The sequence below is a fragment of the Balaenoptera acutorostrata genome, chromosome 9, assembly GCF_949987535.1.
Source record: "Balaenoptera acutorostrata chromosome 9, mBalAcu1.1, whole genome shotgun sequence".
NCBI classification, from domain to species: Eukaryota; Metazoa; Chordata; class Mammalia; order Artiodactyla; family Balaenopteridae; genus Balaenoptera; species Balaenoptera acutorostrata.
In genome coordinates, this window is record NC_080072.1 from 41,307,814 (window position 1) to 41,323,915 (window position 16,102).

Consider the following 16,102-nt stretch of genomic DNA (forward strand, 5'->3'; position numbering starts at 1 on the left):
GCATGTCCAAGTCTATATTGGTGGCTGTGATTGAAATATTTCCATATTGTAGCAAAAATGACGAGAGCTCATAAAAGTGGGGTCTATCTATGTGTTATTTGGCAGCTCAAATAACTTACCATCATCCTGTGATACCACCACACAATAATCTGTGAGATGAAGGGTGTGTAGTATATCTTTCTTCTGTTTTGGAGGGTGGAAAATAAGGTATGAGACTTTGAACCAGTAACTGAAGAATCTTTGAGTCCTGTCTCCTAGTTTAACGTATTTTTCTTCTCTACTCTTCCCAAACTCTCTAAATAGGTTAATATCTGAAGTTAGTATCTCAGAAGACTGCAACCATCCCAGTCCCTTGTCTTTCTGAGGAATCAAAGTAAATGGACAGAATTTTACCCATGGGATTTTTGACTTTTTAATAAAAGTGAAGTTTATATCCGAATTACACAAACTAGGAGTCTTCTTGCAGGAGGTAGCCTGAGTCTAATGGGTCCTAGGTTCATGATACAAGCTCCTCCTTTTCCTGTGTTTAAGTCTTAATAAGTTTCGGCTTCCTTTCGGTTTCCCTGAAAATTAGAAAATATACTTCCTGTCATTCAGGGACTCTTGCTGTGGAGCTGCTTTGATCCCAAAGCAATGTTGGTTATTGTGGCAAGTGAAACTAATGTCAGGCAAATGTCCTATAGGCTGTAACTCCTGTTTCATATTTGCTCTGTAAGCTTCAGATAAAAATAATCAGTTGGAAAACCTAGAAGCCTGGAAAGATGGATTTATGTAATGGGCATTATTTCCCAAATTGGCATTAGGAGGTTGTCTACTTATACTAGAGGTAGCAAGGGCCAGATTACGGTAGTGCCTAAAACCAACCTGTTTCAACAGGCTTCATCTTCTTTTGTACAGATTTAAAGAGAATGGGTCCTCACGCAAGCATTTCAAATCCAGAGACAAATTTGAAAAAAATTGCTACAACATGTTGACTGATTCCTTGCCAAGTCAGCCACTGAGAACTTTTTCTTGATCGACTCTTACACAGAGACAATTAAAGGCAAGGGGGGGTGGGAAGCTTGTAACTTTTTAAAAGAATTAAACTTCACAGTACTCTAAATCCCTCTCCTTCTTAAATCTTCTCTTCTAGTTTTAACCCCCCTCTTCTTCACCCTTACCTTCTCCCTCTCTGGCCTTTTCCTTTTTCTCTCTCTTCTGATCATTCCCTGTGATATACTCAGTTGCTCTAATATATTCATTTTTACTTTTGGTATTGATACAATATGTTCTGGAGACATAGCTTTCCAAAGATTATATTCAGATATACAGATTCAAACCAGCAGAAAGGTTAAAAACATTTAAAAAATATGCTTGTCAGCAGTGGAAAGAAAGCTGTTTGTAGCCAGCAGGTGAGCTGGAGAGTACTACAGGGTGTGGTAGAGATGGTAATAAATTAACTGGCAAGCCAAAAACTATATAAAAAAAAATCAGCTATTTCATAGCATAGAAGCATGACAGCTATGAAAAAAGGAGTGCCCCAGGGAATTCTTTTAGAGTTTGATTTTTTTAAATATGTTTGACATGAAAAATGTTTTAGTACAAATAAAGCAACTGGTATTAAACTTACAGGGAGGGGGGTTATGGTTTAGAGTTAGTATGAATAATGCATGATATTTAAAGAAAGAACAGCTCTAAAATGTTCTGAGAGGCAGCCCATGTTGATGGTTGGAATGGTGATTTTTTTTTCTCTATTTTTGAAGCATCATTAATTCAGCATCATTTTGTGATTTTTTTAACCTGATAAGATGTCAACCAAAGAAATCCTATTTGACTTAGATTAGGATATTCTTTCTTCAGATAATTTAGTTTAAATAGCAAGAGGATCAGTAGAATTATTTAAGCATAAAGCGGCAGTCATTTACCATAAAAAATAATTTGGCCTAGTTATCTTTTTTTTTTTGCAGTGCTCATGTAGCACGGCAAACCAAAGTCAACCTCATGGAAGGGAAAAAACAAGATCAGATATTTTGAACATTACTCCATAGGAGACTAGCACAATATAGTGTTAGTGAATGCATTGTAGCAGCGCTCCATATGCAATCAGAAGCCAATTGTTACTGGACTGTGTACAAGTGCACACTGTGCTCAATGGTCTGATGAGGTATTATGGATATGATGCAAAGAGACTGTGTAGATTAGAAGCTAACAATTTGTTAAAAGTGAAAGCAACTTAACATTTACATTGGGCCAGCTGAGTGGAACTTCCTGTGGCAAACAGGATGAGTTCCAAGGAACCAGGGGCACCAGGAAGGCTCCAGGTATTAGTGTCCATGCAGAAGAAAAGAGGTTTTATTGCTTTCTAGTTGACTACCTTTATTACTGTGATTCTTTCTATACTTTTCATTATTATATTCAGCTTTTAGTGTGGAAAAGTTCATGCAAAACAGCATGATTATTGTAAATGTCAAAAAATGTGTGGAGGAACAGCCTATTAAAATATAGCCTAGAGATAGTACATAACACTGACTTTAAGTAAGTAGCTGAAGTCAAAGTGATACTCCATTAAATCACTGATATTGTGTAATTTATCCATAAGTATTAATTTTGATTTCAGTTACCACTATCACAATACATTCCTCATCACTTTCTCTTGGTTCTTCAGGTTGTTCACTTCATACAGCCTATGTTCTTAGGTCACAGAAGGTACTTCAACCCCCCTGTTTAGGCGTGGTCTGGAGCCAGAAACACATTAAGATGTAGCATTGATCTCTGCTAAACCATGCTCAATCTCGACCAGACTTTTAATGCAGATATCACATGTAAAATGTGTGTTTATTTAATCAAATCATCATCAAAGAATAAGTGATGAGTGCCTGGTGTGTGTGCATGATTCTGTACTAGGTTCCACCGGAAGTTAGTGCAGAAAAACATAGTTTCCACTCTATTTGGGATACCAGGCATTTCATAGAATGTTGGCAGATAAGATTAGCTTCTCTCTTAACCCTATCAAATTAAAGAGGTTACATTTAATTTTTTTCCTCTATTTTTTATAAAATAAACGTTAGCGTTATGGACAGTCAATAATTCTTAATCTTTTTTGGACTGTAATACTCTGCCTTGCCTACCAAGGCAAAACGTTTTGTTGTTTTAATGTAAAAGCCTTAATGCTTTCTCAGTGAACTGAATGTCAGCCTGGCTTTAAGATTTTTTTTTACTCTTAAAAAAATGATGTATTACAAGATTTGTAATGGAGTGAACATGCTTGAATTGCACATTTAATTTTTTTAACATCACATTCATGTTTTGCCAGTTTGCCTACCAGCTATCTGTTAACAAAAAGTTCCAAGGCAGCACTGCAAGTCTGTGCCCAACTAAGCCTTTTGTTTCTGCAGATGTTTGGGCTTAGAGCAATGCTGTAAAGCTCCGGCAATCCAAGGACCATGTTTGTACTTGTCTGCTGTGATTCCCTGTGCATTGTCTAAACCTGTATGCATTGTTCTTTCCGACAGGTGATAACTACCCCGTACAGTTCATTCCATCAACAATGGCAGCTGCTGCTGCTTCTGGACTCAGCCCTTTACAGCTCCAGGTAAGTGCCAGAAGAAAAAAATGTGGGATACGAGCCAGTACTTTAGTGGAAAACTGCTAACCAGCTGTATGCTAAATAATGGCCTGGATGTTAAATAATTTTTTAAGCATAGCCTAGAAGGATTAACACCTTATGTACTTACCATATTGCAAATAGAAGAGAAAACTGTCAGTGTCAATATCTTTAAAGGAAAAAATGACATTATGACTTAGTACTGTATGTTCTCTATCAGGTAAGTTAATGGTTTTACAATTTTTTATGGCTGGTTGTTATGGTTGTTATTGGGTATGTAAGCTTTTTCCTTATCAATTCTTCATCCACGTCTCCATTCATGTCCAATTAGCTTTTACACATAAGCATCAAAACAGAAAACAACGTTGGATATTTTCCTTCTTGCAGCTCATAGAATAGGGGGTTGTTATTACCAAATTACTTTAACTATTTGGAAAATGTAAACACTTTGCTCCTGAATATATGTATCCTCATCCTCATCCTCATGCCAGGTCAGAAGTCTGGGCATGGTGTCTGACCAAATTCTGGGTTTGTGTTCTTTACCTATGAAACTAAAATTGGAGAGAAAGTGTTTTGGAAGCTAAATTAAAATATCACTTGCACCTTCTCTTCTTCATAGTAAAATGGTGCGGGGGGTTAACAATAGGACTAAGTAACCTTTATACCCTTCTATCACTGCCATCTTAATGGGGAATTGACTTTAAATATGAGTGTATATTTTAACAAAAACAAAAAGATAATATCATTAAAATAATGGTTAAACCTTCAGTATTTGAGCATTTAGAAAATGTATGGTAACTTGAATTTCAATACAGTGGATAAAGATAGTTTTTTATTCTTATAATTTACTGTGATTTTTTTTTTTGAATTTTCTTAAATAGTCTAGGGAATAGCATCTAACTAGGCATTTTTGTTTCTTCTTTGCTATTACTCATAAAAAATGTACAGATATTTTACCGTGAAAAAGTATCATTTTGAGCATCTTCAACTGGGTCTACAAATAAAGAATTTTTGCAGTACTTTGAGAAGTTTTTGTCATAAGCCTCATCCAGAAAGTCTTGAAGATGTTATCCATTATGGACTGCCTAGCAGAGCTAGATATTTTGCCTAATGAAAGCAGCAACCCTACCTCTCTTCTAAGCCCTCACCTTCTCTACTACTGACAGGGGAACTTACTGCAGTTGGTAAAAATATAAAAAGAAACCTCACTCATAATCAATCTAATCTATTTCTCCTTTTTCCATAGCTATGCTATTGAGTGTCTTCTTGAGTCAGAAGCAAAAATAAGAAACCAGTACCTTGTTTGATCCTATAATCAAGTTTCTGTGAAAGAGAGTATCTGGGTCCTAAACCTACTTTCTATTCTTTGGTGTGGTCAATACCCTGGGTTTAGAAATATGTGTTCTGTTTCATGAGTTCTGACAGTATGTTTTGTCTTTTTTTTTTTTTTTCTGAATATGCTACTAAACAGAAAGGTCATGTCTCCCACCCACAAATTAACCCAAGGCTAAAGGGCCTAAGTGACCGTTTTGGCAGGAGTTTGGACACCTTTGAACATGGTGGTGGCCACTCTTACAACCACAAACAGATTGAGGTATGAATACTTCCATTGGTGCTTCATTGGGTGGGGGACTGGATTGTTCAGTCATATTCTAGGCTTTTTAAAAAAAGTGGCAAACACTCAACCCAAACACTAAAACGTAATCTTTCCCTTTTTCTCATTCCTAAGGAGGCTCATTTTTGCTCTTTTTTCTTTCAGAGAAAAAGGCAAACCCCAAACGAATGCCTCTGAAATAGATTGTTTATTGCTATATATTTAGGCAAATTCTTTACATTATGAGTGCTTTCAAAACCATCTTTATTTCCCTTCCTTTTTTTTTTTGTATAATGCTGCATAGTAGTTAAAAAACACTTAAACATTAAGAGAAAAAAAACTCATTTGACCATGTAACAACCCTATAGAGTTGATAAAACATAATTCTGCTTTCACAGACAAAACAATGGAGGTTCAGAGAGGTCAAGTTATTTAACCAAGGCTACGAAATACTCTTGGAGTCAGAGTTACTATCCAGGATTTCTAACTCTACCAAATCCAGGTTTTCAAATTCAGTTTTCTCTGGCTGAAGTGAGGTTGGGTGCCTGGGCCTGACTGGTTGCTTTTTGCCCCATAAACTACTATAGTAGCCCCTTCATATTTAACTTTCAATAAAGCTCTTTGTTGTTTTTGTGGGATATTCTTACTACATGGGAGAAGATGGCTCATATGGCTCTTTTGAAAACCAAACCCCTTTCTCCTATAGGGACCCAGTCCTCCTCTCTCCATTATCATGCTTAATTCCTCTCTTGTATCGTTGGAGTACCTCTTGGGGACTATCAGATGCTGGAGGGTTGCTAGCTATCTGTTGAATCACAAAAAAAGGAGACAGGTTATCTCACACTGAAATACACTTTAACTTTCTGGGTTAGATCTAATACTACATTTACGTTCTAACCTAGGATGGTAAACCCAGTTTAAAAAGAAGAAAACAATTACGTCTAGCAAAGTTGTATATTCAGCTCCTATTGGCTCTGCCAGTCTATACATATCAACTACTATGTGATCAATAAAGTGTCCCTTTGACATTATCTTCTCTGTTGCTTTTGAATCTGCATTTTTGGAAAATGATAGAGAAAGCTCACTTCTAAGAAGAAAGAAGAGGACAAGATCAAGGGACACCTTGGAAGTAGCCTAAGGAAGAGTTCAGACCTTGTTGCTTGCCTTCTTCCTTTCCCTTTCCCTTTGATTATAAGAAGTATATAGGGGGTTTCCACCCAGACATGACAAGGCATATACTGTTAGAGTATCTGCTGTCTTCTATATAGCCAGAGGGATTTCTTTTCTAAGGCTTTCTTTTGGCTGTAGAGAAGGTACCATATTTCTGGACGTTCTGAAAACCTACTGTGCTTAGGATTGCCAAGCAGCGAGATAACTGGACGTTAAGAACAAGCCTTTCTGTGTGATGACAGTTAGCAAGCTTACCTACTCAGGACAGATAGTTTGTTAAACTTTTAAGTGCTTGAAAGAATGTAAAAGCAAGTGGCCTTGGCTCAAATTCCAAACTTCCTCTCCTCTTCACTTTTATTTTCTCTTGAGATGTTGAGTTCTATCCCATCAACCTTCCCTTAGCCAGTTTTCTACCCAGTGTCTTCTTTTACTAATTTTCACTTAGGTTGACTTCTCTTCCCCCCACCATCACAGACCCCTGATGCCATCAAATCTGGCTTCTGTTGGGTTTCTGGAAACCATGATGTCATATATGTGAGTACCAGACCTGTGTAGTGCTGTAGCAATGCTGATCTAGGAGCACAACATATGCCACATGCCTGCCACTTTAATGAGACTAAATACAGAATCTGGTAAGGCAGGGGGCCCTCATAGCTTTGCAGTTTAAGTTTGGGGTGGTTTGAGAGTTTCCTGTTTTTTGTTGTTTTTTTATTCTTGCTCCGTTCTCTTGCTTCCACTTTTTGTACCTTTCCTTGCATGTCAGGAAACCTTTGCTTAGAAAAGATTGACCTGGTTTGAAAGGCAGGTTTCTCAAACTATCCTGGTATGAGTATAGCATGTTTATTGGGACTTCCATGAACTGCACAGTGGACACCCGTATCTAACCTGCTATAGACACTAACATTTTAAATCTTGAGCAAAAGTAGAGAGAAAATTTAATAATATCTTGCTTTATTGATTTTAAAGTCTACTTTCTTTTCTAGCTAGGGTTTTCTCCATTCCTTTGACAAGCTAAATGTCACAAGCTCTGTCAACACTCAGAATCATGATAAATTGTGGATACTAAGCATTACAATTATGTTAATGGGTTTTATTTCTAATCAGAGATTCTTAGGAAGAAAGACCACAACACGTATATACCACCACCACCTCCACACACACCCTGCTGCATTGCTCAGAAGTGGTCCTCTCTACCTGATGTACAGTTAATTTGTCCTTCAGAGGTTGTCACTTTTAACATTAATGAGCCTGGGTAATCTTAACAGTATGGTTATACTCTGGAAGCCTGAAATTTTGTTATCAGGTAGAGAAAAGGTATTTAAAATGGAAAGATCCTCCTTACGTTAGTATATTCCAGTTCTTTCTTTCTTTAAAATAAGAAAGACACAGAAAAGTTTTTTCATTTTTCATTTTTTTTTTGGTACTCCGTGCTGATCTAAGGCATGGTTTTCTCTGCCTCAGGAGCACAATATTAGGAGAGAGAAGGCCAAAGAATGCTATTTTTAGTTGAACAGTTCAGCAGATGGAGGCATGAATACTCATATATCTGAAGGTTGAGGGGCTTGAACCATTAATTTTGATAATGTATTTAACCCTGGGAACAATCAGAAACTGTAACTCTAAGGTTACAGTGCTTTTGACCTTTAGAGAACAGAGGGCACTTGCTACAGTAAACAATATATTATATTGCTACTTATTCCAGTTCTCTACCCGTATAAATTTCAGGACCAGTTGCCATTTGCTTTCCTCAGGTATGTTAGCATTGGTCCTTCAAGTAAGTCAAAAGGGGGGGGGGGACCAGTATAATGAGGCAGTCATGTAAATATGGCCTTTAAATAGCTAAGATGTTAGATTGTTTCTGAAGAAATATTGTCTCAGAAACTAAGCTCAGAATGACACATTTTTTTTTAACGAAAGAGTGATTTTAGTGTATAGATTCATTTTTTGTTGTTACTTTCAATGTGATAGATACCTAAAGTAATTTGGTTTTGTTTTTTAATTGGAAGTAATGTTGCCTCATAGTTTATATTAAACGCAATCTGGTACCATATCGTGCAAAGTAATGCACCTGTCTCATACTTTCTTATTAAATGATGCATGCTTCTCTTTAGCAAATACAACAGCTAAATATCACACAGTTTAAGAATTTCTAATTAAAAATCTCCACATGTCAGCATATTGGTAATGTATTATTTTAATCCATTTATTTTGTTTATGAAACAGTGACATATGTTTAGATTGTGAAATACATGAGCCTTAAAAATCACTTTATTGAAGAAAATTAATTCCTACAATACTGTCTCGGTAATGTGTTCACTCACCCAGTCAGTCATTGGTGGCACTGCCAGTCTTAATGTAGAGTAGACACACTTACTAGTTTTATCTGTGTAACAGTCTTGGAATGAAGCAATAACAGTTCTTTTTCTTAGTTCCAAACGATAGGGTTTTCTTCCTTTACTTTTTTTTTAACTCATTAATTCAAACCTGTCCTCCCAAAACACTTTTTGTTGCTTTTTTTTTTAATACAATGAAGGATGGGACTGAGTGTATGTATAAGGGATTCTGAGAGACCAATCAAAATTAAAAACAAGCTAGTTACCTTTTCAAAGTTAGACATAGTAATTTGTTTGTCAGCAGGGAGATGTTTGGGTCAGCCCTGAAATAAAGTGACTGTCAGCAGTTATTCCTACAAGACAAGTAATTTCACTCAATGTATTACTGACAGATTGCTCACTTCTCTGAATCACCAGAGAAAACAAACTTAATATTGTTACAGGCAGAGTTTCTGTCTTCATTAGCTGCAGAGAATGATTTTTATCTAGCATTCAAAGCCTACCAAGCTTTAGTTGGAACATATTTTAACCAAGTTCTTATAATGACAGTATGGGTGGTAGCCTAAATGAAAGGAAGTAAATATGAAAATTTAAAAAATCAATATAAATATATTTTCACTTTTATTTGATGGGTATTATGTGTAGTTTGGGGAAGATTTGAGGAAAGGAGTATAATCAGAGCCTTAAAACACTAGAAAAACCTATCAACCATAAGTTATTCTTAAATGAAACTATTAAAGTCTTGCGAAGTTTGCAAAGATGGAGAACAATTGAATTTTTGCAAAAGTGAATACAAACACATATTTTATTTAAATGATATTGTCAGTTTTCATGCTACAACTGGAAAGTGAAGAAGTGCCCATCAACATTGAGAATGCTCTATTTCTATTTTAGTTCCAGCCTGAATCTTTATGATATTATATATAGATGCTCTTCTCTGGCTCAAACCCTGTCTTCTTGTTTGAAATCGTAAACATGCCTCAGTTCTGTGGGGGAATGAGAGGGTGAGTTAGCTGGGCTGAGTGGGCTTTGGAGGTTGTGATTTCTAATAGAGAGGTGAATAAAGAGTTGATTAGCGTGACCTACTACTAGCTACCTGATAGAGAAAAAGGAATGCACTGATTCAAAGCTTGTTCTGAGGATGCCAACCAGGGGGTTGTGCTTTGAGGGGAAATGCTTGCTTTTCTCATAATCAGCCTTTTCTCACCCACTTTGACTTTAAGAGTGTGATGGAATTTGGGAGGACCATTACAGCTGAGATTAGACGAGCTGTGGACTAATGGAATGAGCTCCATTTTGGAATCAGAATCTTGGATTAGAGTTTCCGCTATTACTTGCTATGTTGTCCTATACTGTTCTCAAATTACCTTCTTTTTTCAGTTCGTTCATTGTAAAAAGGGGATAATATTTATTCCCAGGGTTGTTGTGAATAGTAAATGGGTTAACAAGGCATGTATTAGATTTCCACAAAAATTCATTATCAGAATAGGAAAAAACTTACCAACATCCCAATAAGCAGTCATTTCTACTCTAGCTTTGCTGCCTAAGTGCTTCTGAGGGGCAGCTCTGATCTACTCTGATCTAGCTCTTATTCAGAATGTGTCACTGAATTCAGGGATTTTTGTCCCTTTTGTTTACTGTTGAATCCTCAATGTTGCCTGGGACAGTAGTTGGTAAAATGAATGAATTAATGAATTCCCTCTTTGGTGACAATCTGGGACTCAAGCTTCTTTGGAAATTTTTTTTTTTTTTTTTTTTTTTGGATATGTTCAGCCAAGTGCTCTGTCTTTAGGAGGCATTATTTCATGTAAATAACTTTTCATTTCTAGGTAGTCTTCTTAAGAAAAATGGCAGATGTCAAGTGAATCTTGATGGAGATTAACAAAATATAGGCAGATCAGAGAAGGATGCAAAATATTAAGACATTTCCTAGTGTTTGGAAATCTGACCTATTTTATTCAAAGAAGCAGAATAAGTTTATACTACCACTTCCAACATTACTAACACTTAAAACATTGGGTAAACTCGATTTTCTCTTAGAAATTTTATCTTCAGTTGATTTTCAGGTAGTATCTAAAAGTTGAGAGAGTATGGCTCTTCTCACCAAGCTCTGTTAATCACTGTGTTTAAGTTATTTGATTGATGGGATGGTTAGCTGTACTCACAGAGATGGTTTAGTAGGAGCCCAAGACCTTGGAATTACAAAATCAGTGCCGTCCTCTATCTTTCCTAGTGTAACATCTCCACCAACATTCATTTAGCTCCAGCCTTACTAATTAACACACACAACAGGGAACTCCTAGTATGTGAATACTTGTATTTAAACAGACTGCTTGTAACATGCAGTGGTTTCTAAAATAATGACAGGTATTTCTATTCCTGTTTTTACCAAACTGGAGTTTTGAGGTATTGTTTGGTTGGTATCATGTATCATATATCTGTATGCTTATGTGTTATAATGAGCTACCTTGAAATTAAGAGAGATGATGTGATTAAGAACATAGGGGAAGGTTTGAAGGCAAAACATTCTAATGTTTTAGAAAATGCTTCACTCCAGTTTCCAACCACAGAATAAGTCAGGATATGCAACATTCACGAAACTTAAATCAGAAAAAGATGTGGTGAAATATTTTGACATGTTGGGTAACAGAAGAGACTGAGCAGAACAAAAACATTTTTAAACCACTTTATTGAAGTATGAGTGACATACAAAAGCTGCACATACTTAATATATACAACTGGATGAGTTTGGAGATAAGTATGTACCTGTGTAACCATACCACAATCTATGCCATAAACATCCATCACCTACAAAAGTTTCCTCTCACCATTATTATTATAATAATAATTATTATTATTACTATTTTGTGTGATAAGAACATTTAACGTAAGAGCTACCCTCTTAGCAAGTTTTTAAGTATACAGTACAGTATTATTAACTATAGGCTTTATGTTATACAGTAGATGTCTAGGATTTACTTACTTTGCATAACTGAAACTTTGTGCCCTTTGACTAATACTTCCCGTTTCCCCTCTCCCACCCCCTGGCAACCACCATTCTACTCTCTGATTCTATGAGTTTGACTATTTTAGATTCCTCATATAAGTGGTATCACATAGTATTTGTCTTCTGTGTCTGGTTTAACTTAGCATAATGTCTTCCAAGTTCATCCATGTTGTTGCAAATGGCAGAATTTCCTCCTTCTTCTTTAAGGCTGAATAATATTCCATTTTATGTACATATTACATTTTCTTGATCCATTCATCCATCAATGGACATTTAGGTTGCTTTCACGCCTTAGCTATTGTGAATAATGCTGCAGTGAACATGGGAGTGAAGATACCTCTTTGAAATCTTGATATCAATTCCTTTGGAGATATATCCAAAAGTTTCAGGCCTTACATTTAAGTCTTTTACATTTAAGTCTTCCATTTCAAGGTAATTTTTTTTTTTTTTTGTATGGTTTAAGATAAAGGTCCAATATCATTATTTTGCTTGTGAATATTCAGTTTTCCCAATGCCATTTATTGAAGAGACTATCCTTTCCCCACTGGGTATTCTTGTTACCATTGTCAAAGATCATTTGACTGTATTTGTGTAGGCTTATTTCTGGGCTCTCTATTCTGTTCCGTTGGTCTATATAGTCATTGTATGTCAGTATCATTTTTTTTATTACTATAGCTTTGTGATACATTTTGAAATCAAGAGGTGTGAGGCCTCTAGTTCTTGTTCAAGTTTGCTTTGGATATTTGGGGTCTTTTGTGGTTGCATGTGAATTTTAAGACTGTTTTTTTTATTTCTGTAAAAAATTCCATTGGCACTTTGATAGGGATTGCATTGAATCTGTAGATCACTTTGAGTAGTATGGACATTTTAACAATTTTAATTCTTCTAATCCAAAAGTATTTTTACGTGATATTTTAATTAAAAAGGATTGAGAAGCTACACACAGCTGGATAGATTCCCCTCATAGATGTGCCCCAGTAGAGGGATAAAACTTCTGACCAGTAGCGCTAGCGGATACTTACTACTATTCTGCCAATTCTTCCTTTCTGTTTTACTTGTAGAAAAGTTCATATCCTACAGGTATGCATGTTTATGCAAATCCATATAAAATGGAAAGTCAGGGACTATTTATAACAATTTAAGCTCTCCGTACTGATTTGAAACCATCTTGCTTTATTTTGACTGTTCTAGATTATTAGGATTAAGATAATAACCAGATTCCCTTATATATCTTCCAAGCCTAAATGGCACTAATAATGGATTATTTTCTCAATTAAATGTAGACAAGCACTAAACACCTACTGTGTACTAAACATCTACTGTATTGGTTGCTGTATGGATAAAAAAGTCATATGTTTCCTTCTTTCATTCCTTTCATAACTGGTGACATCAGTACAGCCATCTTGAGTCACATTGAGAGGAATTAATTTAACATTCTTTTTTTTTCCAGCTGTATAAGTACCGATTCCAAATCTTACAGTCATTTAATGCTGGTTTAGCTAAATATTTACATTTCCTTTTAATAGACAAAAATGGAGGAAACAGAGCTAAATTTATTTCCCAAGGCTTCCACCCTCTTGGTCATTTGGTGAAGTAAAGACTCAGTGAAAATTCTTAATTTCCAGTATACTGCACTGAGTTCATTTCTTACTGTGTGTTTCTCTTATAGTACCAGCTATAATACCTGTAAACAACCTTTGATGTCATAATATATATTAACCTAGACCATGATCCTTGGTATCAGTAATTTCCCTAATGCTATTTACTCTGGAGCGGAATGAACTAGAAAAAAAAAAAAAGATAGATATGGATACAAATTTTATTGCTTAAAATGTATATGTGTTGGCTATCTCAAACCCTCCAAAGTGCAAACATACAGTGCTCATTTGAAGCCAGATTGGAATAGAGTTGCTTTTAATCTAGAAAATCCATTTTGGGGATATTTATCAGGTTTTCACTCTAATTCACTTATTCATTTAAATTAAACAAATAATGAAGTATTACATCTTTTCTTTTAAAATTCCTATTACTTGAAATTATACCTGTTAGCTTTGAATGACTGTGACAATGTCATGAAATTTATTGTCTCTTGGAGTTGCATCAAAATCTTTTTTTAAAAAGGAAGCTTATAAATGATCATGCTCGAGGGAGATGCAAGAGGGAAGAGAAATGGGAACATATTGTATATGTATAACTGATTCACTTTGTTATAAAGCAGAAGCTAACACACTATTGTAAGGCAATTATACTTCAATAAAGATGTTTAAAAAAAAATGATCATGCTCAGGAAATTTGAAAAAGTTTGTGTGAAAATCGAAACAACAAATTTACTTATTCAGTTATTTAACAAGTATTTATTTAGTGGCTATAACGTGCAGTCCTCAACCGGAGGCAATGTTGCCCCCTAGAGTTCAGTTGACAGCGTCTGGAGACAGTTTTGATTGTTATGACTTGGGGTGGGGGTGGAGGTGCTACTGGCATCTAGTGGGTAGAGGTCAGGGATGCTGTTGAATACCCTACAACGCACAGTTTAGCCCCTCACAACCAAAAAGTATCCAGTCCCAACTATCAGTAGTGCTGAGGTTCAGAAAACCTGTGTAAAACAAAGTCCTCGTCCTAGGGAGTTTACATGCTAGCTGGGGAAAGAGAAAATAGGGAAAGAAATATTTACTAAAGAGTTGGGATTGCAAATCTTACTCGTCTTAACAGAAATATCCCACCTACCTATCTACCTGTCCACCTGAACCTGTATGTGCAGGTTTAAAAAGACTGAGACCTATATGATTGTTTCTCCTGAGTGCTTTGCTTCGCTTTGATCTTCAAAACTAAGACTTTTAGTCTAGTCAGTCACTTCTGGCTACAACAGTCACGGTTCTCCTCAGGCTCATTTTCTCAATTGTATTAAGCACACCGTATACTCTGGCTTTTGGTAAAGTAATATTATGTCTGACTATAATAGTGTATAAATCTATCTTTCCAAGTGAAGTAAATATGAAATTTGGTGAGGACATGGGAGCTGTTTATTAGTTTTTATAGGATGCTATTTGTTGAGATCCCATAGGATGAGTGGAATCACTCTTGGCAGAGAACCTGTGTTTGATGTGTGACTTGAATATTACAAAGGAAGCCTGACTTTCTTTCTAAAAACAAAACTAAACAAAACGGATTTAAGAATAGTATGAATATTATATGTAGGTATACGTATATACGTATACCTACATATATACGTATACATACATGTATATAATACATATTGCATAGTATTTTAAAGTTTAATAAGCAATTTATATTTAGGCTTTATAATAAATATGCTTTAATATTATCCCCATATTTTAGAAGAAGAAAATGAGGCTCAGAGGGAAGTGACTTGGATCAGATTACTTATCTATTAAACAAAACAGGGCCATAATACGTGGTTTAAGTGCATTTTAAAATTTACTTCTTGATCAGGATTCTTTGCTTTAAACTGTGCTGTATGTAGGTATGCAGGAAGTAGAGTCATTTAGAAGCTTTCTGCACGACTTATTCTCCTCTTATTATAATATTCAAGTGAATTAAAAATAATCTAATTGAACTATAAAGGGGAAAAATTCAAAGCCAACATCACATTCTTGGGATCTCAAAGAGTTCATGTATTTTTCCAAATTTCTAGTTAACTGTCCAGAAGAAGCTTCAAGCCTAATAGAATTAACCAATATAAGAATGATCATGAAATATGTCTTATTCTGTAGCTTCCTTTTGAGGAAGATGCTTAGAATGTTTTTGCTGAATGCTGAGCTCTATTCTTTTGAGAGTTTCTGGGCCTGTCTTAACGTTTCAGTTTTGATGAGTCTCCTGGAGTAGCTGGGGAGTGTGTCCTTGCCCGTGCCTAGCCTGTGCAGCCGTCTGAGCGCGTCCGGCCGGTTGCATGCCAGCAGATGAAGCAGATGCTCGACCACACTGGAATGGAGCGCCTGCTGCATCAGGAGCTGGGGATTCCTCCTGACATCTGGACGTTGCTGGGTCGGGAAGCCTGCCTCGGGCCAGGAGGCTGCGGGAGCTGTGGGGCAGAGAGCGTAGAGTCTTTGCTGCTCTTTAAGCGATTAGGGCACCGAAGCGGCAATAATATTGAATTATCGCTTGGCTGCTTTCTTCTCCGCAATCTTGGGACAATAGAAGAGTCAGGAAGGAGCATTTACAGTAAAGCCATGTTCAGAGAGACAAGACTAATTATAGGGTATTAAAGAGCTTTATTTTAAATGATTTAATTTACAGACAGCTCTGGACAGTATATGAAACTTTTTAGAACCATAAACCCGGTAGCTTAAAGAGACTTTTCTAATTTAAAACGGCTAGTATAGAACCATTATTTCAGCAGTTTTCTAATTTTTGAAAGTTTGGTCAAGGTGTGCCACTGAAGATACAGCATCTGCTAA

General features: G+C 36.1%; 1 protein-coding gene across 19 annotated transcripts in view; it reads left to right on the forward strand.

The window, feature by feature from the left end:
- Window positions 1-16,102, forward strand: part of SOX6 (SRY-box transcription factor 6) — a 640,888-nt gene that overhangs the window by 507,388 nt on the left and 117,398 nt on the right. For 12 of the 19 annotated variants that reach the window (XM_057553078.1, XM_057553079.1, XM_057553081.1 and 9 more), the window contains 2 exons: window positions 3,492-3,571; window positions 5,055-5,177. In XM_057553078.1, coding sequence (XP_057409061.1) covers window positions 3,492-3,571; window positions 5,055-5,177 — 203 coding nt within the window. The remainder of the gene's footprint in view (window positions 1-3,491; window positions 3,572-5,054; window positions 5,178-16,102) is intronic. The other 7 variants (XM_007174875.2, XM_007174877.2, XM_057553085.1 and 4 more) reach the window with 1 other exon arrangement.